Source organism: Achroia grisella, unplaced genomic scaffold, assembly GCF_030625045.1.
Source record: "Achroia grisella isolate CSIRO2021 unplaced genomic scaffold, CSIRO_AGI_Agris_v1 utg1920, whole genome shotgun sequence".
Classification (NCBI taxonomy): Eukaryota; Metazoa; Arthropoda; class Insecta; order Lepidoptera; family Pyralidae; genus Achroia; species Achroia grisella.
This window is the reverse complement of record NW_026712695.1, coordinates 675,914-703,666: the sequence shown is the minus strand read 5'-3', so window position 1 is coordinate 703,666 and position 27,753 is coordinate 675,914. Positions and strand designations below refer to the sequence as shown.

General features: G+C 29.1%; 1 protein-coding gene across 1 annotated transcript; it reads right to left on the bottom strand.

The window, feature by feature from the left end:
* Positions 1–89: 89 nt before the first annotated feature.
* LOC131841774 (chaoptin) lies at positions 90–27,753 on the bottom strand. The gene is made up of 5 exons (XM_059190100.1): positions 27,581–27,753; positions 5,585–5,797; positions 2,375–5,497; positions 2,005–2,297; positions 90–1,714 (listed from the first exon to the last, which is right to left on the bottom strand). The coding sequence occupies exons 2-5, from the start codon at positions 5,733–5,735 to the stop codon at positions 1,142–1,144; spliced, it is 4,140 nt and encodes a 1,379-aa protein (XP_059046083.1). The 5' UTR covers positions 5,736–5,797; positions 27,581–27,753; the 3' UTR covers positions 90–1,141.

Genomic DNA, 27,753 nt, shown 5'->3' with positions numbered 1-27,753 from the left:
AGTAATATGGAAGGGAATTATAGTTTTAATTATAATAAAAGCAAAGGAGTTATAGTTTTAAAATTTTTATTACCAATACTACAGTCTTCGTATGCTAGATATTAACAGATTGTGATGAATTGAATAGACATCAACACAAGTTGGTACATACTTCATTACGCTAGACGAGTCTGATATTTTTTTTTTATTTTATACAATATTATTAACTTATCTCTAAAATAGCTATATATTAACCAAGAGACGGTGGCAGGCTCGCCTCATGCTTCGCTGTATATAAATATGCTCAGCGAAAGTTGAGTAGGTACGTCAATTGTTATGTTTACCATAAATTCGATATATTACATTATTTCTATTTATCCGATTTGGCATTGGAGTCACTATGTTATTTAATTTTTGTAACATTACACATTATTCCTTGTGATGGTACACAAGTTTTTTCGTAATTACTTTTTACAATTTGACAGCTACCAAATTGGCTTAGTTTATGTTCAATATACACAATATTTCATTAATTCTAATAATTTACACTTATCTATAATAATCACAATAAATTATTTACTTCACAGTAAAAAATTACAACGTTAAACGTTTTAAGAGGAGATGTTTACTTGTAATGTACTTAGTTACTTTGTAAACTATAATGCAAATAATAAAAGTATTCAATAATCCACTAGTCTTTGGCATATATTTCTAACAAATTTAATTTACCACTTAAGGCTGACACTATAAATTATATTCTTCAGTATGTATAATTTTTTTAAGATAGTTACGAATGACTTTTAGTTATTCAATAACAAGCAAAAAACAAACTTGTACTACATTATGTTACTATGAACAGTGAATTAGATTAGACTGGAAACGATACATTTTTATTTATTACCAACTAAATTGTTTCATCAAAAGTTAGAACAAGTGTTGTCAAACTTTTTCGATTATCACACATTTCGTTATTGATAGCTTGTAGCTGCAATAATTCATTCCTGTCTGCCAAACTTGTAAAAGAAGTTTCAAAGACGATGAAGGTATAAAAGGTTTCATCCCGATGTGAGTGGCATCCTATTCATAAGGGAATCAAATTGTAAAAATCCCAACTCGTATCGTTCTTTAAGCTCTTCTAAGTTACGTACGTTTCATGTATCTCTCAATCATGTTTACATTGTGGTTTAGTTTTATCTGTAATAGTATTTATATCCATGTCTGTAGTTTGAACTTCAACATTAGGAGTATTAAAGTTGTCATATGATATATACTGAGGTGCCTGTTGTACTTCTGTTTTAGCCGCGATTGGACGTTTCTTAGTCTTTATATAACCTAAAGCTGAAACTAATACGATAAATACTATAAATCCAATACAACATCCCACAACCAAACTAAGTCTTCTCGTTAATATATCAGCAATCCCCATATATGTATTAGAAAACGGACTATCTAAAGCAGCACCAAATAGTTCAATTGTGGTCACTGTAGCGCATTTACTTGTAGTGGAATCGTTCATGAAAGGTCGTAAACGATTGAATAACACTTCGTCTCCATATATGTTGTTGCTGGGATTTTCTGGTGAGGGAGCTATTCTGGCGTCCGGAACAGATGAATCCGTAGATGATGATCCGCCAAAGTTACCGACTGCTAATACACATACAGTATAACGGGAGCCAGGTGTAAGATGATTTAATCTTGTTGATCTAGCTGTGACATTCAAGAGTTTTCCCCGAATCTACAACAGAAGTATTTATTTTATTTTAATAAGGAATATGTATGTCGTAATATTTGTACCTATAATATATATAAAAGAAATATTGAAATTATTTTTTTTCTCTGACGAGAAACAAATATACTTAAATGGTTAATTTAAGTAATTTACATTGCATTAATATTTGAATGCATTCCATTGTATTCAAATATTAATTACATTAATAGCACACAAATTTTAATTGTATTTTATTATAAAATTGACTAGATAAAATTTAAACTATATTTATTGGTTTTATTCTATTCTGTACTTACAATGCTTGGATTTTGTTCTCCAAAATAGGCCACTTGAAATCCATTTAGACCGCTTTGGTTGCGGTTTTGCCAAGATACTATTACAGAATATGTTTGTATGTCTTGTATAGCAATTCTAATTATAACTGGAATATTACAGAGCTTTTGGCCAGATAATTCTATGAAACTGTAACCATGTAGTTCTTCAGGATGTTCACAACGCAAATTACTACTTCTTCTTCTAACAATTTTGTAATGATCTTGCATCCATTTCCATATATCTTGAGATTCACAATTACAAGTTAAGGGATTTTCTAAAAACAAAAGCACATTTTAAAGATTGTTTTATATTGCCTAATATAAAATAGAAGTTATAGAATGTTATTATTACCATCAAGTGAAAGTGTTTTCAGTTGAGTTTCTAACATCATAAGCATTTTCATCTGAATTACTTCAAAGTAATTATGACTAAGATCTATTAATGAGATTTTGTTTAGATTTCGAAATGCGTCTGAAGAAATCGCTGATAGCCAGTTATTACTTAAATATAATTCTGTAAGGCTTTGCAGTCCTCGAAAAATATCTTTGTTTATTCTTGTAATGTGGTTAGAAGAGAGATCCAGTTTTTGAAGATTTTGCAAATCTGATGTAAATTCTTCCAGTTCTCTGATTGTATTGTGAGATATATTCACTACTCTTACTGAATATAAACCTTGAAGTCTCTCTCTTGGAATATTTTCTAATTTATTTTGACTCAATTCCAGTTTCTCCAAATTATGTAATTTTGCAAATGCACCAGGGGATAATCTATCAATAGAATTTTGACTTAATATGAGTCTTTTTAGTGATGGAAAATTTTCAAAATCTTTACTTGTAATTATTGTTAAATTTGTATGTGTCACCACTAACTCACTCAAGATGGGGAATTGTTTTGTTGGATGTGACTGAAATAACTGTTTTAAAGAATTGTTTGACATATTTAAAGTTGTCAAACCTGGTAATACGGCTTCAGATAATCCATTATTAGGTATATGCTTAAAAAGATTTCCTGACAAATCTATTTCTTTTAATCCTAGTGAATGTTGAAAAAAATTTGGTGGTAGAACGGTTAACATATTTTTGCTCAGATTTAATGTAATTAGGTTTTTTAATGATGGAGAATTGAAACCATTCAACATAGATATATAGTTATCACATAAATTTAAAATTCTTAAATTTTGTAACCCTATAAATTTAAAAAAATCAACACTGTGTAATTGATTCTGACATAAATCTAGTACCTCTAATGAAGTTACATTAAATAAAGCAACATGAGGAAAATCTGTAAAATTGTTCCCTCTCAAATTTAATTCCTGTAGTATTGTTGTATATGCAAACACATCCTTATGTAAATCTCTTAAATTGTTAAATGCTAAGTTTATTCGTAGAAGATTTTGATTTTTAATGAACGTAGCTGGAGGCAATTGAGATATGTTTGATAGTTCCAAAGACAAAGTTTGTAGTGATGGTAAATGTGAAAATGTTTTGTTTTCTAATTGAATGAAGTTATTTTTAGATATTATTAGGGACTTCAATCCAGGTATTTGTACTTGAATGATATCTTCCCACGTTAAAAGATTATTATTCATTTCTAAGTCACTTAAATTTGGTAAAGTTTTCAATGAGTCGGCTTCAATTATTGATATTGAATTTTTATTTAGCCGAAGTTGTTTTATTGCAAGAGATGATATATCTAAGTCCAGAACAATTATTTCATTTTGCGACAAATCTAAAACTTTTAATTTAACTAAATATCTAAAAGTATCCTTCGCAATTTGATTTATATAGTTACATTGTAAGTGGAGTTCTTCTAATGTTTCAAGTTTAAAAAATGTTTCATTGCTCAATTTTACGAGTTTATTATTACTTAAGTCTAGAAATTTTAACTTTTTGAGATGCATAAATGTCTTATTTTCTATATGTACAATACTGTTATTTCTTAAATATAGCCTTTGAATATTTAACAAATCGTTAAACAGATTAGACGTTAAAATCTTAATATTATTTTGGTTGAGCCACATTATTTGCACATTTAGTTGTCCTCTGAGGGAGCTATTTTTCAATAGTGACAAATAATTTACACCAAGTTGGATAGAGACTAACGATGAATTTCTGTTCGGAAATACGTCTCCAATTGTTGTCAAACGGTTACCCTGCAAATTAATATGCTGAAGATTTTTAAGTGTAATAAATGCATGTGAGTCTATATTTTGAATAATATTATTCTGTAAATGTAGTTCTAAAAGTTCTGGTAACGGACTAAATACGTTTCGCTTAATATGAGCTAATTTATTATTTTGTAAACGTATTTCTTTTAATTCTTTAAGTTTATCAAATATCAATTCATCTAATTCGTTAATTTCATTATTATCTAAACTTAAGGTTACTAATTTATAATTATACTCAAAAATCTTACGCGGAAGTTTATTCAAAAAATTTGTTCCCATATGTAGTTGAGTCAAATTTTGTAAAGAGGAGAAGCAATTTATATGTAACTTTTGTATAGCATTGTGTTCTAAGTTAAGAACTGTCAAACTTGTAGCATTTTCAAATACATCGTTCGTTATTTCTAGAATATTATTTTCTGATAGAAATATTTCAGAAAGTAAACGAAGATTTGAAAATACACCTTTTATGAGATGTATGTGGTTATAACTTAAATCGATGGTTCGAATATTGTGATTATTTTGAAATATATTCTTGTCGATGGTTATGATTTTATTTCTACTTAAGTCAATTGTTTCTAAATTACTTAACGAATTAAATGCTTCATCATCTATTTTTTTTATTTGATTACTAAAAAATGATAACGTTTTTAACTTTGGCATACATCTAAACCAGTTTTTGTCTATCGTAGTAAATGAGTTAGAATTTACATCTAGTGTTTGTAAGTTTGGTATAATTATATCTATGTCACTGGGTATTATATGTATTTTATTCCAAGCCAGCCTAAGATTAATTAATTTGTTTAACTTTCCAAGTGATCTTAGAGGAAATGTATCTAAATAATTTTCTGTTAAATCCAATTCAGTCAGTGATTCTTCTAAATTGTAAAATGCATTATCAGAAATATTAGATATTTTATTTCCTTTCAAATTAAGTTTCTTTAACTTAAGATTTCGAAAAGTATTTGCTTGTATATCTTTAATGTCATTGAGTTGTAAATCAAGCACTTCTATATTGTACAATTCGAAAAAAGATTCATGTGGAATTTTATTTAGTTTACTGGAAATTATGCTCAGAGATATCAATGAATCACGAAGGGATGTAAAAACATCAGAACTAATTTTACTTATGCTTGACTGTGATATTTGCAAATTAGATATTTTTATTTTTAACGGAAAAAGCTCAGCTTTCAGCTCTGTCGTGGAACTTTCTAAATCATAAATAGATAATGATTGTATTGATCCTTTTATCTTTGACAAAACATTCTTGACAACTCCAGGAGTAGCACTAGGACATTCTAGAAACAGTCCTGAAATTAAAGTTGATAAAAATTAAATTTTATTGTAAACAACACTTGTAACAATAAGAGTTATCAGAACTTATAGCATAATTTTACCTTCTTTGAAGTTATAACATGGACAAATTGGGTTCTCTGCTAAAGTTGGACATTGTGATTGTTCTTCTCCTTGCAGTATCTGAATATGGATGATGATCAAATATGCGTATATTCCACATTTTCCAATAGATAGTCGAGTAAATATATCCATAATGATACGACGTCATTTCAATGACATTGTGCATTAGGTGTCCCAGAGTATGGTTCCGGTGTCTGCAACAAAAAGGTTATAAAGGTTATTGAGAGCTACAAACACGTATATTATTAGATAAAATATATAGAGGGTATGAAATAAAAATATTACATTAGTAATAGATATTGCTGAAATATTTATGTATATACTTTTACATATAATACTTTTGGATATCCTTTAAGTAAAGGTACTTGAGGAAAATTAATAATTAAATAAATATTTCGATTCTTATTTATTTTTAATCGGATTTTTACAATTTTTTAATTAAACTACTATTATATTATACTATTAAAATACCAATGCATCATACTACAATATATACTGTGATCTATATGGTTCTATTTATATTATAGATACTAGTTTTTAAGTGAAAAATTAGCTTATTTGACATTTCGAGAATATTAAAAAAGCCTTTTTGGGCTCTTTAAATTATTGCTACTATGAAATAGCAATAATTTAAAAACTTTAAACTTTATTTTTTTTTAAAAGATTCCAATATTCATAACATAAATACACTTGACTTAAAGACAAATTTACTGTTCCTAAGTACAGTTTAGAAAAGTCAAAGGGTCTTTTATGGGAATGTGTATAAAATTTAACAACAACAGAGTATAGGGAGTAAATAAAACATTTAAATAAATTTAAATCATCTGTTAAATCATAGCGAGTGATATAGCTCATATGCTCAATAAATAGAGCATATGAGCTATATCACTCACTAAAGGATCACTTAAACGATAAATGTTCATGGAATTAGTTGTTTATGCACGGGATTTTCATTTAACGTGAGACATAGATACCTATATAAGTATACAGGGTTACTGGTAACTCGACATATTCCCTCGATAGAGGAGCTCAAATGCAATAATTTTGATCCTATATATGTTCGGCCAAAAGTTAGTGGTTTTAGAGTTACTCTGGATTTTGTGATTTTTAAAAAAATATCCAATTCAGCGTCTTTACAACATTATTTAAAAAAATTGGCTTGTTGAATGTCTTTCAACCTATGTTTATACATATGTGTGAAAAAAATAATTAACGCAGCTGACCGAATGAAAAGCACATTTTCGTCACAGATTACAAAAACTGAAATGCAAAAACATGTCCATAGATGCATTTGAAATCGAGGGCCACATATTGAGCAAGATTTGTAAAAATAATAAACTTTTATTTCTGTATAAATTTGTTTGATTGAACTGTCCAAAATGAATTGACACCTTTTAAAGTTTCTCCTTATCGTTAATTTTTTTTTATCATTATTCTTTTTCAGTTAAATATCGGTATAATAATATAATATATTATTATACCTTTTTATATAGCTTATTAGATGAGAAAGTTTTATTAGTAATTTGTACGCTGAGAGTCATAATGTTTTGTTACCAAGTCCTCTATATATAAAAATTAAGTTGAAAAGCATTCAACAAGCCAATTTTTTTAAATAATATATAATAAGGCGCTGATTTGGATATGTTTTTAAAAATTACAAAATTCAGAATAACTCGAAAACTATTAACTTTCGGCCAAACATATATAGGGTCAAAATTATTGCATTTGAGCTCCTCTATCTCGTCCTGATGGGAAGACGTTGAGTTACCAGTAACCCTGTATAATGTACATAAACTGGGTCAAAATAAGTTAAAAATTCAGTTGAGTTTTTCCTGAACTACACGATAGTGAAAAAAATGTTAATACAAAAGCGGCTAAAAAGTCTTCTAGGAAAAAAAATATTTTTGACTTGGATTGATTTGTTTTTAAAAGATTGATCAAAGTAATAAAAGTGTAGCAAATGTTCCCTCTAGGCTAGAAAAGTTATTTTTATAAATATTTTCTAAAATATGACGTCCGTCGGGTACAAACATTTTCGCTTGCATTTTATAATCGAGTAATAAATAGCAGCACCCGCAGTTTCTCGTAGTTACGTTTAAGCAATTAGTCTGCCTTCTGCTTTCTATGGACTTAAATGCAGTAAAGATGTTTAACTGTATTTCTGAACTATTTCCATCAATTTGGATAAAAAGTAGAGTTATATAGCATAATATTGATAAATTTCAATGTTCTACTTGAGTAGGTATATAAAGTTATATAAATTAATTGATAATTTAATTTTAATGTTAGTCTCAGTGAAACTCGGGATCCACGTCACCGATCTAGCTAATTTTATTTTTGAGATATTTTTGGAAGTTTTAGAAGGGTTGAAACAGATGAGAAAGTTAAAGAAAAATAAATATTATATTTTCATTTATATATATATATATAACAGAAGCTTTACATACTTTATTATACCTACCTATTTATGTTTATTCACAAAATAAATATCCAACGCACTATACATATATCAATAAACAAATATCTCAACTTTGATATACATATGTATTTGTAATTCTGAGGTAATGCATAGTCCGGGTGAGCCAGTATAAATAATAATTAATCTGTAATAGAAATTATGCAAATAAACATACAGGCTGACAAATTTTATCTAATCTTCAGTGGATTCTTCATCCTACTTATTATACAGGTTTACGCATATATATGAATACTACATAGAATAATGTATATGTATATTATGTGTATATAACCACAACAGAAAACAATACTAATTATATATTAGCATCGAAGTTGGACATTGCTTAAATTCGTCCGCATGCACACTTTATTTGTCACTTCTATTTATTTATAAAAAAAAGTAGTGATAAACATGTTGCATTTTTGTTTAACTTAATATGATATCAGTTTGCTGTCCAGAGAATGGAAAAACATTATGTTCATTGCGTAAATCATAACTAAAACTTGAATTCTGGATTGTACTCTTTCCTTATATCACATTATACATTCTGAATAATGGGCTGTATGGTTTTTAAAGTAATCCAAGATACAATATCACATGAAATCTAAGAAAAATATCTAGCAAAATGTTCTATCTTGCGGATAAAGACCAGGATAGAAAATGATAAAGAGCAAGTTCAAGATATGAAACCAAGTATCACGAAAATTAAGATAAATAAACGTTTAAGACAATTGTACGCAGCTGTAGTAGTGGTAGTCACCCAGTATTTGATAAAGATAATGGATTATTGTGTGTACTTATAATGAAAATAAACCACAGACAAACCTTATGCGATAAATTATTTGAGCAACGCAATAAAAATTTCGGTAGAAAATAATAAGCGAGAATTTAATCTCCTGCTATATGGCTAGTCCCGCAAGGAGGAAGCCAAATTAAAAATCGATTTGTTCACAAAACCTCTATTTTAGACGAAAAGCCCCGAGGGCACTGAAAAATAATAAAGTACAAAATTACCTTCCGAGCTTAACTTTTCTGAATAGGAGCTCGCTCTCCCGCCAAAAACTTGCCCAGCAGAAAATATCTCATCGCGAAGGCTAACGTTTTTATACTATACTCGTTTGTTTGGGTTTACAAGTTAATAATCGATTTTTAATGACGCCATTACGTAAGTACATGTTTTTCAAAATAAATTTACACGGGCAATACATATTAATAATACAATATATTTTTAGGAACAGGAAGATCTATAAGAATTTTCTTTCTCTTATTTACAAAAACACTATGTTCAGTGTATAGGAGGTTCTAAATTTTTCACATGTATGTTTTTCTATTGTCCTGCATTAACTTTATATAAACTCGAGATATTTTACAGTGTCTGATAGGATTAACAATATCTAAAACAAATGTTTTAAAGTTAGTATGTTGTTTTATATAAAGAATTTTGAACTTGTAAATAAGATATAAACTTTCCTTTTATCGGATATAATACAAAACTCGATTATTAAAGAGGAAGGAAAGTTTGAAGGCGCCCCGTTTAATGATGTGGCAATATGTTTCCCTATATATTTGAGTTACGAACTTGTGTTTCATCATAAAAACATTTGTATATTCTAGAAAAGTATTTTTAGACATCCGAGTATCCCGAATAAAAGGAAATTCATACCTATAACAGATTATTTTTTGTTTGGACTTTCATGAAATTTATTATCAATTACATTGTGTTACATTTTATAACATAAATAAACCTAGCATTTATGATTTATTGTACATGAATAATTTATGACAGCTTTTTACAGAGTTAAATTTTGTACAAAATCATTTACGCATGTAGATATCTGTACATGCTGTTTTACACCTGAAATAGGTAAGACAGATGTCTTACCTGTTTCAGGAAAACAGCTTTGGTTTTTTTTTGTAAGCTGTATTTTGAGTAGTGAGATACAAAAGTAAAATTATGGTGCAATGACACTCTAGTCTTGCGAAATGGTAGCTTATGAGTGATACCAAGAACACACAATGCGTAACGACTTTATGTCTATTGTACCCTTAATGTACATAGACCACTTACCATTAGGTGAGCTGTCGACTTGTTTGGCCGTTCCAGTTCCAAATAAAAATATTCCTTAAAATATAAACTTGGATATAACTCTAGTTAACAGGTTACTTTAGAAGAGATAGGATTATATGCATATGCTCATGACTACAAAAGTTATAGTAGTACTTAGACATTTTAGATTATTCATATTTAAGTCAAGAATAGTCAAATTCTGTTATTAGCTAAACTCAATATTGATTTTATTTTGATTCCGTTTTGTACATCAATAACAACGTTAAATAGTTCTTTTATTTATTGAACAACGTATCATTTCTACTGTGTCTTGACATATTGCAGAATTGTATGTTGTTAGTGTATAATTCATTAAGAGGCGTGAAACGGTGCAAACTAAAGTCTTTGGATCGGAATTAGTTCTAGGGCGATCTGGATGATCATGTGCAAATCGTGTTCCAATATCCAAAACTAAGTAGACTTTTATTTTTATTCCTCTTTAGACTACAAAGTATTATATAAATAACGTAGTAAAATATTAGATTTTATAATTAAGTATGTGCAGCAAAATATCTTAATTTTAATAAAACGGAAGGAACCAATCATCGAACTCGCTATGAGCAATTGTTTACAATTCATTTACGTTCAATCTTAAAAGGCAAGAAAATTAAATCTTGCTAAGAGATATGAAAAGACAAAATTAGATTAAATCATTATTACGACGCTACAAAGCTGTTAGTCGGGACTTGGAATTAATATTACAGCAATTCAACAGAAGTAGAAGTTGCCATAAGCCCATTCATCATACGATTATACAGAAATCACAATATAATTACGCTAATGCCGAGAGCAGCGGGCTATTCATCATTGTTAATGTCTCTAATTAAATTTTATCGGTCATATATTTTCTGGACAGTAGCTACTAATTTGTGCAACTTTTAATTTTTCTTGTTTATTTGGTGTATTACTTATGACTATTATCATTGAAGGAAAAATATACGGAAAGAGGAAACAAAGACATATAAAGCGTATCCTATCAACATTTAAATAGTATAATGGTAGATTGCTATAGCAAGAACTACATGAACACGAGCGCGGCCCTTAAGTTATGAATTAATTAATTTAGTGTCCGAGATCAGTATTACTAAACATTATTCTTGTAAGTTTCATATTAATTTTTGGAAAAAAAATTTGCCCCTCTGGTACCTACTGTTTCTTATGCAATGAAACCACCAACCAACCACCAAATATTTCGTGAAAAGCAATTCAGGTATAAATGTTACTTAGCAAGATTGCTACAACATACTTTCTTTTTCTTTTCACGAAGAAAGTATAGTCAGAGAATTCAAACAAAAAATTATCGTCTGCCTTATTTTTATATATCGTTACTAAGACTAGTGTTCTATAAGTCAAATAGAGAAAGTTAAATCTTAGAAAACAAAAAATATCCTGGTAAGATCAAGTATTATGTAAATGTATGTAGAATTGTGACATGGTGTAAGTACTTAAAACAATAAATGGCATTTTATAAAAAAAAATCTTTGACAGAATTGATAGCAACATATAGAGCTGAGTAAAAATGTAAGACTGTGTACTATAGAATTTTTAATTATCAAAAGTACTCATCAAAATTTTATTAATAATTTATATAATTAATAAGACAGCTTCGTAGGTCTGTAGATTTAGCATACGGCTTTAGTTCTGATAATAGCAGTTTCGATTCCTCGCAAAATATAAACAATTTTATTCATGAATCTGATTGTTTGTATCGGTCTGGGTGTTTTCTATATATATTATGTATATAATATACATAGAAAAGATATTAGTAACTACAAAAATGTAATGTATTCATATCAGTTGTCTAGTACCCATAACACAATCTCTAGTTAGTTGGGATTAGATGGCGCTATGTGAATTGTCCTGAGATATTATTGTTTTAATATTAATTATTGTATGCAATACACAATATTGTTTAGGTAGGTATAGGTTTAATATAATTTTGATGCACAGTGTGTCAGCATAAAGAGTGCCAACCATTTTACTCTGTGCCAAAACGTCACAATACAGCCCGTTCAGCGGCATGGAAAGCTGCCCATCTGTGGAAATCATTATTTATGGGGCTTCGAATATGAAAGTATTGTTCAACCCGAATATTAATGTTGTAAGTTAAAACTGACTTAGCTGCTTTTTTTTATTTGAAGTATAATAAATGTTTGATATATTTTCAAAAATATATCTTTTATATATATAGATCTGTATGCTTATTTATACAAAGCTATTTGATGGTATTTGCCCTATTACTAAATGTATCTACTAACTTATACGAAGTCAAGATGTAAATGTCAATAAGCATTCAACACTAATTATGATTGATTGAGTTACGTGAATATATTCAGTACACTGTGATAATTATAGTGCATAGATCCGACAGTACGTCTCTATTGTTGCAATTCATCCATTAATTCGATGCAAAGGTTTCTCAACCATTAATAATACGTCGTTGTTAAATACGAATAGTGACATGTAGACTCTGCGAAAGTCTAAAATGAAACCTTCTTAAGAAATAACTAAGTCATATTATAAAGTAACAGAATATTACAAGATTTTATTTGTATTTTTAATTGCTTATGCAGTGCTACAATGTGCCTGTATATAATATGATCACTGGAGAGCAGAGCGTTTTATTTGTATTTTTAATAATGCTTATGCATGACGTGGTCCATTATTTTTATAATATTACATATAAATAATAACTCTGCCAATATAAAAAATAGTATATAATAAATATTATTTAACAAAACAGATAAACATACTAGACTGAAATATCTGATAATTAATTGACGAACGAAAATTTATCTTTAGTTTTATTAATTTTAAAGAATTACAAGAGTTTCCATAAATATTAACTTAAATGTAATTTTACATTATTTTTATTTTTATTACATTATATTATTACATTATTTTCATTTAAAAATAAATATACTTTTTTATTTTTGTAGATATTATAACTGGACAGTTTCCGAATCGTGCTAGCGCCGATATATATGAACATTGAAATTTTATCCTCGACAAAAAGAGAAAATCGTTTACAGATTGCCTGAAATCGATATTTACGACTCTACAATTACCCATTTTCTTCAATCAAAAATTACAGTAATGTACACAGAGACACACAACGCATTGTAGCTTCATGACAAGAATAGCTAATACAATGGCTTTTGCTAAAATACAATCAGTATGTACAATCCATGAATAAAGTACAAGTCTATGTTTAAAAGGAATTAACTTTTACTAAAAGGAATATATTGAAAAAGTATATGTTCCTACACCTTCTGTGGTCGTGAATATTTTTATTTTCACCTTTTAACTCTAACTTTTCTAGTAAAGAAAATGGCTCACATAACACAACAATGATAATAATATATGGAGGTATTGTAGACAAAAGATTCATATAATCTGGGCTTTAAAATGGCCGCTTTACGCAAATCATATGTTAATCGTTTTACATAACCCGCCTGATGGACTGTGCCAGTTAGAATTACTGCCTTTGTACGAGATACCTATTAAACTGGCTTGGATTACAAATTGCTTCTTTAATAAGACCTGCACAAAGTCTCTATTTTAGTTCATACTTTTCTTTCTTGATATTCGTAATATAGTATCACACGACCCTGTATATACTGACCTACTAATAAATAATATTCATGACTGACATTTTAAAGCTTTAAAAAGTACGTCTTTCAATTATTTCCTGTATTATTTATGTATATATATATCATATTAAAATGCCATTTCAGAATTTCTTTTCAGGGTTCTTTCTATCCAAATTGTGTCACCAACTTATGTTTGAAAACTTTTCTTGTCAGATTGTATTCTACCACAGTTTGCCCATCAAAACAGTTTCTTGTTTTAGATACAAGTGACAAATAAATTTTCTTCACAAACAAAAAAAATGTTAGTTGTGACGTCGAAAATACGACCACAATGTACAGAGGCCGGGCTTAGTCTGAAATTGGAATGTTTTCTCTGTATGCCTTCTAAGAAGTTCTATGTAAGCTGTCAAACCCAACTGTGTGATAATCAGAGAAGTTGGAGTTATAGGCAGTACAAAAAAGTAATTTTATATAAAAATGAAAATAATGTTTACATATAGGTACTATTAACATTATTGACATATTTGTGAGTCACGAGTATTATTTTTATGCCACACAAGTTGTCCGCCAATATATATGATTATTATATAAATCAAATGAGTTAGTGCTAGTTTGCAGTTTTTATATATACATTTCAACTTGAAATATAAAGTTTCAACAATTATTCAACGCAAAAGAGCAACACGCAAGTTTCTTGCTCATTCTTCTTGTGATGAGACAGCTTTCCGAATGAGCGGTAGAGTAAAAAAACATAACTGTGACTCTGTACTGTAATTCAAAATGCTTAAATTTATATTTACTTGAATAAATGATTCTATTCTTAAAAATAATTTACGTAAGAATAATTCAATACAAAAAAATGTGCATCACAATCACGCTGACACTTTTGTATTTCAAATTCAATTAAAACAATTGTCAGAAATGTCAAAAATCAGAATCCATGAAACTTTTAATAAAATCCCAGAACAATACACACAGCGTCATCTAATCTATCTAAGCTAGTATTGTCGGTTCTAAATAACTAATAGAAGTCCTCGAAACTCATGTTTAGAATAATAGTATAAATATGTGTACTCTTTATATAGAACCCAATACAAACAATTATACTCAGAAAGAGACATATTTCTATCGTGTAAGATTTGATCGGAAAGAGCTGATCGGAAGACTAGGGAAGCAGTCGCTTATTTTCTTTCCTCTTTTTTTTTCAATATGAAGTGCTAAACCGTAAGAACACTGATGCCATCACTTATTAGTTTTTTTTATTAAGTTTACTCAACATGATATTGTCTTGTTGTCTAAAAAAATATTTAAGTGTAATAAGATTACTTACTTATACATAAGACTACTTGTACATCTATGTAATAGTCGATTTCCACGAAAACGTACTTATTATGCACAGGTGCACAGTCTCTTATGAATAATTCTCAATTTTGTCCTCGTGCCCTAAACCGGGAATTTAACGCATTGCGTTCTGAATTTCAACTCAGCTAGCTGGATTATCACGTAATGAACGATCGGTTTGTTGACCGTAAATATTTTGTGTATTTGAGTCAGAAACAATCGGGTTATTTTATTGAGTTAAAATATATATTTGTATTTACTATATACCTACTCGTATTTACTCAAAACTTCCATTGTAAATATTATTTATCATCTTGTTCATAACGACAATATCGGTGATAATTCTGAAACGAATTGAATTATTTTTGGGTTCCATACCAATTCGACTACATTCGTCCGTCAGTCGGTCTTTTACTTTTAATTCTATCTATGCAATTGGAAACTAAATTTCAAAGACCCCGTTATCTCAGATCAATAAATTAGTTAAAAATTTTATAGTGATAGTATTTAATTTTCAACTTACTATTAATAATGTAAAAAATCGTAGTCCCTTATCTTTAAAGCAATATTAAGCGCAAAATCTAAACTAATTACAATTTAAAAAGGTATAATAATATATATTACGGAACCTTCAGTATCCGAGTAACTCAACTTGACAGATGGTGGAAAAATTTTAATAATGATAAATGTTATATAACATTTGAAAACAAGTTTTTAGTTGTAGAATTTAGTTGCTGGATATAGTTAAAAATATACCCTTCGTGGGTACACATTACAATGAAACTAATCGAAACTGTTGCCTTCCAGATGTTCGAATTCAAATCCAAAGTAACTCCAGTCTTGATAGAGTTGCTTTTTGTTCATAATTTGATTGAGATTGCTCGCTGCTATTTACTGATGTAGAATCGAGCAGAAGCTAAATGTTGGCTTTCCCAAGAAATAAATTATCAAGAATTTCTCTCCATGTGGAACGATAATAGATATAATTGTTTACATATGTACATAGTAATAATATTTATTATGAATAAATATTTATTATATTGGATAATTTGTTGATATATGATTATATCGTATATATACTACGTAATGGCATAGGTATATCTCATTTTTTAAACCATAAATATCACTAGATGCGCGTACCTTCGTACCTGATAATTTCCGTATATTCTTGATTCTGATCTTTTAGTTTTCGTGAATGGAAATGCATAGTGTATTTCACCACTTTTAATGAAATAGGTTAAGGGACTGTTTACTGTTCTAGTAATGTAAAATAAATTATAAATATTGAAATAAATAAAATTTCAATTATAATGCCTAAACGCTAAGTTGGTCACACTTATACCAATAATACGATTACTAAAAGCAAATAAGCTTCTCGCGAAATTGGAAAAGTTTTAGTCCATTTCATTGGCCAGGCGGTGGATGAATCATCTTAATTGTTTACTTTCGCTTCCGTTACCGAATCAAAGTGTAAGATTGTTTGCTACAACTAATCTACTTTGTGAAATAGTTGAGGTTTTGTTGTAGAAGCGAAAATAATGCCGTTTAATACCAGTTATGTAACAACAACTGTACCAACACTTGTAACACTATTTGAATATGTAATGTTACATATAAAGTCTAAACAGTATAAAGCAGAATAACTATTTTCAATTAGTGTAACAGATTTTTAGATTTACAGTACAATATAGACAATTAATTCGGGAAGATTTATATGTATAGTAGATATAAATATTCTATAATATATAGAGTAAAGCCAAGTACTTTCGTAAATTATAATAATGTAAATCTTACAGGATAGTCATTTTTGGGTTCTATTCCTAATTACATCCAAACGAAGTTCCGACAGGCTAGTTTATAATAAGTGTCAAAATAGTCGTAGCAACAAGAAAAAAGTATTTTTTTCAGTTTCATATCAAACAGGCAAAAAGAAAGCCTCATAGTACAAGTTCCTCTGTCAAATCGCCCGTTCATCCAACTAACACAGTCCTGTATTTCAGCAACTACCTGCTAGCACTATTCTCTACAAAAAATGGAATAGACTTAAAAATTGTTGACTCATTCTTGTTAAAGAATAAAGTACCAGAAGGTTCGAAGTTGATGCATTTTCCATGAATGAAATATATACATACCATCTATAGTGACCCATCCTGAAGACCCTTATTTATTATTACTGCCAGTCTAACTAGATGTTCTAGTACAGGATTGTATTGTGAGATCCTACTGAGAGTAATTACTAATCTTCTTATAGTAGTGGTAGTAATTACAATAGTCGCTTTCGCTTCGCTTCGCCTATAATATTCTCTGGATGAAAAGAAGTGATAACGTATAAGAATATTCTTATTGTAATTAAAATTTAATAAAGCACTAAATTCAATGCAGGTTCTTAAATTATTAAATTAGAGTTGTCTAATTTATAAAGTTTGTGAGTTTGCAGGGGGTAATCACTAGATCGACTGATCCGATTTTGAAAAATATTTTATTAATAGAAAGCTACATTATTTGTGACCATCACATGCTATATAACCATCACATGCTATATAACATCACGTTACGATTAATAGAAGCAGATCTGAAGAGAAGAGTGGTGCAAAAACGCAGACGAAGTTCCGTCTGTCAGTTAGTATTGTATAAACTGAATTATTACAATAGTTAAATCTCTGAATGAGTCAGAGGCTCAACTATTATCATCATCAACTTATACAATCAGATTTCAGTAGCAAGAAATAGAAATTATCTGACAGTAATGATATCTGTCATTTAAATACCAATGGTTATCAAGTGGAAAGTAATAAAGAACCATTTATAAGAAATAATGAAAAGACATTAAACCTACTTTCAACGTAATATCGCTATTAAAATTATACGAAAGCAGACTGCCGTATATTTTTACGCTAAAATATTTTTTTTTTGTAATATGTAATGAACAAAATTGAAGACAGAAATTTAATATTTACTTATACGTGAATTTCGGCGCTTATTAATATTTTCTTTCCTTTTATTATCCACGTTTCAGTACGTAGAATTTTAGATTTTTTCCCATATCATATCAAAGAATATGTCAATACCAATCAGGAGAGGTAAGTTAAATTTATAAGAAATAGAAATAATATTGTTGAGGAGAGCTTCAATATAAAAAATATGTTGCGGTTTTCTCTTTACAAACTAGTTATTATATTATATATTACAAAGCTAACAAGAAAAATGGAAAATGTCAGAAAAAGGTAAAATCTATAGTCAGGACCGGCTGTATATTCTCCGCTCCATAATATTTATGCTGACTGTAGAACATACAAGTACCTACTGTACCCATCAGTTACGAACTGTTAGAAGTTATATCAAAAAGTATACCTACTCTGTTCGGTCCTACTTGAGAACTAAAACTGCTACGGTTATGGTTACGGCATTGTTTTTTAATAAAAATATTCACTAGATTGCTTTCGTATTGTAAATTATTTTTATTAATTGATTAATAAACTGTAATAAATCCAGAATGGAATTTCTTAATAGGTACTGTAAGAGTAATGTAATTTTTGCTTACAAAGCAAAAATTGATCTAACATAAACCATGGTGAAAAGCTTTATTACATATTAGGATTTTCAGACCGCAAAGAAACGTTTCATCGATTGAGAGGTCATCGTTCCTTTCTTTCTTCGTATTGTAGTGAAAATAACTATTAATATAATAGCCCAATGAAACGTAGATAATAAATTACGACTTGCTTGTTTCATATAAATAGGTAAAGGTGTACATGAAAATAAACATTTTAGTTGTATGAACAGAATTAATAACATAAAAATCTCTTTTACTAGTATCACAGATAACACAATATTACATAGTAGTATTATACTACAATTACTTTTACTACACGATTGACTTTGTCACACAGTCAGCAAACAACAGCTGGTTGTCTCTTTTCTGAAATTTACACAACAATACTTAAAATATAAATATTGTGTTTATTGTATGATATCGTTTTAGCATTGTTGTGTAAAAATTAACAACAATGTCTTCATAAACTTAAAAATATACGCATCGAAAGGTAAGATTTTCTAGTTCTGCGTGTAATTCGACATCGACATTCGACAGTTGACGAACCTTTTGACTACCTCATCTGGCCAATAGTCGTAACGGTATGTTATTATAATGCTACTATTTATTCTCAGTGTTGAAATTTAATTCGTAACCTTACTCAAATAAGGTCGGTGACGGCACCATACATTTATCAGCGGCTGCACTAACTCGCTTGTCGTTTATTGCTCAGTCCCATATTAAGAGTCGTAAATACGTTTGCCCGCAATAAAATAACGAAACTCGTGTTTCCATTGTCTATTTCAATATACACAGTACAGTACAGTATTCCGCAGTGAGATCTATTCTAATTTCAAGAGGATTGAGGTTTAGTAACTTAATACTAGTATAAATATTTGAGGTGATTCAAAGCAAAAGCCGTGTATTTCAATACCTACTTGCTACCTATACAAATCGCTTGAAATGACTTGGTAACAATTTAATACTATTTTAGTCGACGTCTAGATTTCTGCTACGAAATTAATCTAACTTACTTCTTTTATCTTCTTTTATCTTTTTCTTCGATTATAATTTCTGATTTGATGGCCAGATGCATTATCAACTGTTAACATGATGTTTTGGTTGACGGAATTGGATGATTTAATTAGTTAGTAAATGACAAGTTTTAGACAATGATTGAAGGTTACTTTTCTGAATTTGAGGAGGAGAGAAATGAGTTGAATTTGATCCGAAACGCCGACCCCCGCGGGTGCTTCAATTAATATTGTTGATGGTATACTTACGAGTTCTCATTGCCAGCGAACATTTACAACGAAGATAGACATTAGTCACATCAAAGTGCGTTTCCGGGAACAAAATATACCTATTAAGGAGTAGACAACAAGCGCCAGAACTGAAATCGTTTTTGTAATGATTCGACAGACATTTTTATACTAGGGCGGTGCGCATAATTTGAATTGAGCCCGTTACGTTTTATTATCTTTTGTACATATCAAAAAGTTATTAAACAATTGTATTATCAAAAAATATATAATCTCTAGCAAAAATTTGTAGACTTATAGAACTAATGTAATATGATTACTAAAAAGTAAAGAGGATTTAGAAAGTATTTCCTGCTTTCACTTTCCTCTTTATATTTTATTTCCCGACTAATTTTGAGATTTATTTCTCTTATCCCAGCCTTACCAATTCCACCATCATGACGTATGGTGGTTACTACGGTTATTTAGTTAATCTATCTAATCAGTTTAATACATATACATTAAATGTTACTTTAACTAAAACAATATACTTTCTAAAAATACCAATGATTTGATAAACGAGTTTTATATGTGATTAGTTATGTGACTGTTGATTCTTTTTATTGGCCTGTTATCAATGTAGTTGACAACAATATGAACAATATTTATCGTCAATTTTCACTGCCTAACAGCAAAGTATGCCCTATTTTCATTTAATAGAAAAAATACTCATTTCCGCAGTTCTGACTAATAGCACGATTACTAAACTCCTGTTTGCGATAGTCCCTGCCTAGCGCCCATTACTCGCTGTGAAAAGATGATTACATTGACAAACGGCCAGCCCTAGAGGGCTTGGGTCACTAATTTATTACCAAATGTGCTCAATTAATAATCTTCTTTATCAATAGTGGGAATTACTATATACTTGATCTCGTGAGTACAATAATTATCGAGATGATTTCATAATCCATCTAAGGGACAAATATAAAATGGAATTAGAATGTTATCTGACTTTAAAAAGAAGAAAGTTTTTAAACTTTTGCTATTTATTTATACACTTATTACGGTATATTTTCGTTAATTTATTAGAGAATGTATAATTCCTTTTGTATTTCGACTGCATATTATGTATTATTCTAGATTATGTAATTAAAATACACATAGCTTTTAAATACATGTAGCATACCACAGATAAGATATATTACATACTTATACAGATTTAACATATTCACAGGTGACTTTGGATAGTGTAAAAATATGTTTGATAACAGTTAATAAACATTTAGTAGATCCACTATTGAAAATATAAGTAAAATGTTCGCTATTTACTTATATCAATTTTCCTCACAACACTCGAAAACATTTCTAATATTTTATTAGCTGTCATTGACAGACTTCTGAAGCTCAAACAAGAAACACCTACTGTAAGAGTACTGTAGAGTTTGATTAGCATTATATATATATATAAGATATTCTTTAAGAAATTGCAACTTCTATATATTATGGTATTTTCTTTACTAATCTATTAAACTGAAATTATTTCGTTCCGTATAATGAAAAACAAAATTCATTTTACTTTAGTTATAGTAGTATCTCTTAGTTATATAAAAATACAGATACCTCCTAAATGTATACACAAATACTCTCATAACTACCTCTAAAATCCCCTATGTACTATAGAGGATTTTTACTATACCATATGCAGATATTTTTTCTTTTTTAGGGTATTGCATTCCCTGAAATATGGTCGAGCGCAGCGATGGCTGGCTCATCCGTTATACTCGTTGTGGAGGTACTGAATACATATTTGAATACAAATAAAAAATATTTTAAAACGGAAAGAGAAAGAGAATCGGTAAATCGTTACAGGTAAGATCATTTTGACTGCTGAAATATAATGTTTATATGCAATTAGTGACTTGGTATGATAAAAGATCGTCTACGTCCGTTGTCGTAATACAATCTACTATCTCAGCATAATTTTTCATAAAGATTACACAAACTAACGTTTGTATGTAACTATTCATGTATTTCAGTATATTATTTTTCTTGTAATAGTTATATTTGTAAGTTGGCGTTCTCGTCTATCAATTTAGGACAGCACATTATCTCAGATTGTTGCGGGGACCAATCTCTCATTATGCAAATAATTGTATTCTTGATTATAAATGATTGGCATAGTCTGTAATATATACAGACTACAAAAAGAATGTTGGTATCAATTTTTTGGTATCCATAGTACAAGCTCTGCTTAGTTTATGACTAGATAGGGTGTGAGATTTGTTCTAGTTTATTATTAAAATGATTATGTAGAAAGTTAATCTGTGAGTAATGTAAGTTATTAAGAATGTTGTTCGAACAAAGACGAGTTTAATCTGTCTGAATATTATAATAATAGGGCTCTTGCACTTTTATAAAAGCTTTGGCCTTGGGTTTCAACAAAAAAATGGGAACAGTTAAAACGAATTGCTTGAGCAGTTCTTGTTATCTGCAGTGATTTAAGATGAGGTGATTAGTATTCTCAGTTCGTTCTCAACATTAGTGAAATCGCTCTGCGCTCTATTCTAAGGGAATTCCAACTTTTGCCACTGTCAGCGACGTCTCTAGAGGTCTAAACTAATGAAGGTTGGATGTTCGCGTGTAAAGACATGAAAATAATTATTTATGTCCTAATTTATAAAGTAGGTACCTCGCTAATTGTAACCATTAACCAATCTGTTTGGTGTCTTCGAAGCGTGAGTCTTTCTTTAAGACATTTTGTAAGTTTGATACCAGATGGAAAGTGGCAATATCAACTATGTAGTTATGTAGAATAGACATATTAAGACTGTTTGCTATATTGCAGAAATAGAATGTAGTCAATCTATTTACAATATTAACAAATCGTAAAAAATAACAAAATTTTAATTTATACTATAAAATTAATTTAATATTTAATAAGCAAACTAAAGTAGCATATAGATAAACAGTGGTCTCTGTACAGAGGAGAAAAGCCGCGAAATTATAATAATAATGTTATTATTATTCAACAAGTGGGATGGGATTGGCGTAGGTTTTAGACCAGTACAGAACGCTGAAATGAGTATCTATTCGTCTTTAAATATTGTTTTGTTACAAATAAATTGTTATTATAATTTCTAGTATTATTTATAATTTCCACCTACGCTCCTTTGATTTACTCTTCAAGCAATAATAAGTATTTAAATTAATACAGTATTATTTGTTTCAAACTTTCATTATTTTAATTATTTGATTTAAGTTATAAGCGGTACCTAACAATAGACCGTATTACAAATAAAATATTTAAGGTAAATTAATTTAAGGGAAAAAGATTGTTAGTAATGTAAACTAATAACGATTTGATTTTGTATTCTATTAGGCAGGCGATATGTTTAGTCTTTACTAATTACCATAAGAAATACGTGGAACTGAAATTAGTTCTAACGATTTGGTGCCATACGTAGACGGTTTTAAAGTGCTGTTAAAACTTTTGATATTATTATTGCTAACGAAATAATTATTTTATTTATGTAGTCGTAAAAGAAGCTAAGCCGAAAGACAATGTTAAACAATTTTAGACAATGTTAGAAATTTCACAAAACATTTAATATTACCAAAGAAGTAAAGTGGAAAATTGAAATTTAAAATATTCATGTGCGGTCAAGTGATCAATTTAATATGATGAGTTCACAATTTGTATTCAGATTTCCACTTTTCGTCTTAGTATAGATAGTTAAGTTCCAGAGTTTCCTATATGTCTTTCAGTTTAACAACTAACCCTATGGAATAGATTACATGCTGAACCATCACAATATATATGATAGTGTAGGTGTACTACTGTTATCCCGCTTTAGTAGCAACAAATGGCTCTTATCTGTCACTGCCGAGATACAAGCGCTGACGAGTGTCGCGTGTCAAAGCTTGTCATTTGAACTATAAACTTACGGCGGTCATACAATTTATAACCATCTTGTGTAGTTTATACCTACTTTACCCTCGATTCATTGCACGACATGTCGAATTAGATGCTTGAATCTTAAAATAAGAACGGTAGAGTTCAATATGGTATATACAATAAAATATACTTAAATTTTGTTCGTCAAAAGAAATTGGCCTATTTCTGCCTAAGTGTAGAAGTGATTGGTTTATTATGATAACGTATTAAACAGTTGAATTGTTCATACACTATTTTTATCTTTCACTGTTCTGAGTATAGTCCTCCGAAAATTGGCATGAGACTATTTTTTTAACTATGACTGTGTAGATAACCTCTTTCGCAACAATTGTGTTGGATATTGGTGAAAAGTAATAGAATAAGTATAAAAACTGCTACATTTTGGGCGAGGACCTAAATACTGTTGCAGTCTGCAACAATTTTTAGGTCCTCGCCCAATCTAGAAAAAGAGTTATAACCCTTACACTGCATTTGCTTGTAAGATTCTCGTTACTAGAACATTTTCTTCCTCGTCGTGTCAACCATAAATTTATACGCATACCTATTGATATTATGATATTTATCCTTTTCAACATGAAATAAACATAAATTATTATATTACAAGAATAAAAAATTATTGTGGCTATAATTACATTAATAGAAAGTAGAGATTTATTAATACTTTAACCCATTACTAACGCGTTATTCTATAACGCGTTAGTATATATATATATATAATATTATATCTTATATATATATATATATATATATATATATATATATATAATATCAATATCTTAAAATTAATAAATTGCGGAAAAAAATAAATCGTTAAACGAAATATATAGCTTTTCTCCTGCATAAACAGAGTTCAATAAAATATTACAAAAACAGAACAATGCATATTCATTGAAAATGAAATGCACATTTCACTGCATTTTTATAAAAATATACATATTTTGTTGTATTGTTATATACGATATGAATAATACATAGTCATTTAAAATTTAAATGGATTTATACGTACGTAATATTCCAATCGTATTAGAGCTCTCTATACTGTCAGAGGTCTCTGTCATCACGTTCATAATTAGAAGGAATTAATTTCATTCTTTTTATTTATATGTTCATGCAAGTTAGCGCACCGCCTTGTTTCCGATAGTTCGATTCTTCGCACGGTATATTATATTGTAATCATGAGCATGATTGTTTGTATGGGTCTGGGTATTTTCATAATACAAGCTCTGATTGACTTGCGACTAGATGACGCTGTGTGAAGTGTTCTGAGATAATATTATTATTTATTATCATTAATTTTAAGCACTATTAATGTTTCTATAAAAACATGAACTCTAATTAATGACAGTCGTTATTTACTAATGATTGTTACTACTATTATATGCATTTAACAGCGTTTCAAGTCAGGAAGGAAAAGTTGAGAGTGAATTATATTTAAAAGTCACCTATATTTAAAACTGGCTTGTCATCTGTACTTAATGTATTTTTAACATAATTAGAGCTTCAACGGAATTAATATCATGTTTTTTTAAATGCGATTGGCATAGCAACAAATCAAATCAGATAAATTTTCTTGTCTAAATGTTTTTTTATTTATTTATTGTCAATACAAATATAATAAATTTACATATAATAAATTAACAATACACACATGGGCTCTGTTTACAGAGTGTAGCAATGTTATTGATTCTTACCAATCCTTTATCTATTCATTCAACTGAAATTGACTGGCTGCTGAAATAGGTGATACAGTTGTACTTAATTATGTGAACTTTATAAAAGCCTCCGTCTTAAACTATTGTGATATATCAAATATTAAAATTGAAGAGGTAGGAAGAGAGAGCACCTATGTACGTTTTGTGAGGTTTTCTATAGTAACTCACCTCGGTTTAATTATTACATAATTGTTCATAATTCACTAAAGAAATAGATTATTTAGTAACGGTCAAACCGTTGAAATTAAAAAGAATTTTAAAACTTTAAATCTAAAGAGGCGATTAAAACGTCAAGTAGGAGTTTATCTTTGGACTTCAAAGAAGATCTGATAACTCAGTTTATGACATTATGATGACTGATCACGTTGACTGATTATTTCCTGGTCGTCTAATGGACACCTATATATATAATCATTTAGAAAGTAATATTAAATAGCAGGATCTTGAGGAAAGATTATTTTTTTATATAATGTACCATTTGTTTAATTTACTTTAGATATTTGACTCGTGAAGTCAAATATCTAATTTCTGTAGGGGTTCATAAATGGTAAAATTAATACGACAGGTACCTACATCATAAATTATTGTTTTATCTGAAATCAATTTGCATGTTTAATATTAGGTGATATGAAGTTGTTTTTTAATATACTATTAGTTTAGAATATCTGAATTAAATATCGGTATGGATTGTAGGTAACATAACATGCTAGATTTGAATAACCCCTATTAATAAATGTATAGGTACATTATGATGCAAAATATATCGAAGAAACATTTTTGAAAGTTACTTCCAATATTTAAGACATATTGAATTGGTTTACATCAAGGAAATTATAGCATTTAAATACTTATCTATGTGAAGTAAATGACTAACATAAAACGACTCAAAAGTTTTAATTTATTTTGCCAAAGAGAACCGCCCTTTAGTAAGTGCCATATTAGCATATAAGTACTAATTACTATTTAGAAACAACAATTGAATAAATATAACAATTAAAAAAGTATAAATAAAAAAAAGAATAGGTAATTGTTTCAGAGTTGATTTACGTGTTTTTTTGCTTGATGTTCTTTTTTTTCATATTAAATTCGGTGTGAATTTTAATATATTATTTATATTATTTACCGGATCTTAACACGCATAATTTTATGGCAAATAAAGGCATTTACCTCTCTCCACATTTCGAGGTTGCAGTGTTGCAGTAGCCGTGGTCACGAGCTGACAGTGTCATAAAATTATTCGTGGTAGATCCGATTACTAGTATAAATAAAGTATTAAAATTCACACCGCATTTAATATGAAAAAAAAGAACATCAAACAAAAAACACAACACACACGTTCAATGAATTTTAATAGTTAGGTACTGGGAAATAATAAATAAAATCTCTACATTATGCATAGGTACCATAAAATATTAAGAACTAATGTTTATTTTAAAAAATTAAATTTCGAACTCAGTATCTGAGCACCCATATTTCCTATACTGTATCATGTTGAAGGAGATACAATACAAAACATGACATGCAAACGTGATCCAATGATAGATGTGCTATTATAGAGGTCAATGGTATTGGGTTCACTCAATCTAAAGGAATAAAGATGTAGATAAATATTCTAGTATTTACATATGATTTTATTTTATTTTAATTCCAAATCGGTAAAAAGTTATAATATTAATAATAGGTATGAGTATTACCCTTAATAATCTGATAATCACAGATGATAATAACATTCATTATTACCTAATGATATTTATTTGGCATACAATACACCTGTATGAAAGTTTCTTGTTTATTCTTTTTGTAGGTAAAATCCTAATCAATCGGAAAAGTCTATCCAATACGGGAAAGTTTGGCGAAGTAAAAGTTTCCAAGCGAGGCGAACTGAATTTACTGTGAAGGATTCATTACCGTCCACGACAGGTAAAATGAACTTAAACGGGGTCTATTTTTATAATAAAAGACATTTTAAAATTGACATTAATGATTTCAAAAGTAAATGTATGTATAAGACATGATGTTATTCAACTAATACACTTACCGCTAAAATTGTTTAAACTCAAATAAACTCAACCTTCATAGTTCTTGAACACTTAAAACCTTGTCTATCCAAACGACCACGTTACGAACTTTTACAAACACATATCGTGAAATACAGTTGGAGCCGAGTTCGATATAGTTTCAGATGGGAACGTTGCAGGAGCGACTACTGCG

Coding starts and splice junctions, on each gene's coding strand:
- LOC131841774 (XM_059190100.1), bottom strand. CDS start 5,735: ATGGATATATTTACTCGACTATCTATTGGAAAATGTGGAATATACGCA. Junction 5,498..5,584: donor ATGTTATAACTTCAAAGAAG/GTAAAATTATGC, acceptor CTTTAATTTCAG/GACTGTTTCTAGAATGTCCT. Junction 2,298..2,374: donor GAAAACACTTTCACTTGATG/GTAATAATAACA, acceptor TTTTGTTTTTAG/AAAATCCCTTAACTTGTAAT.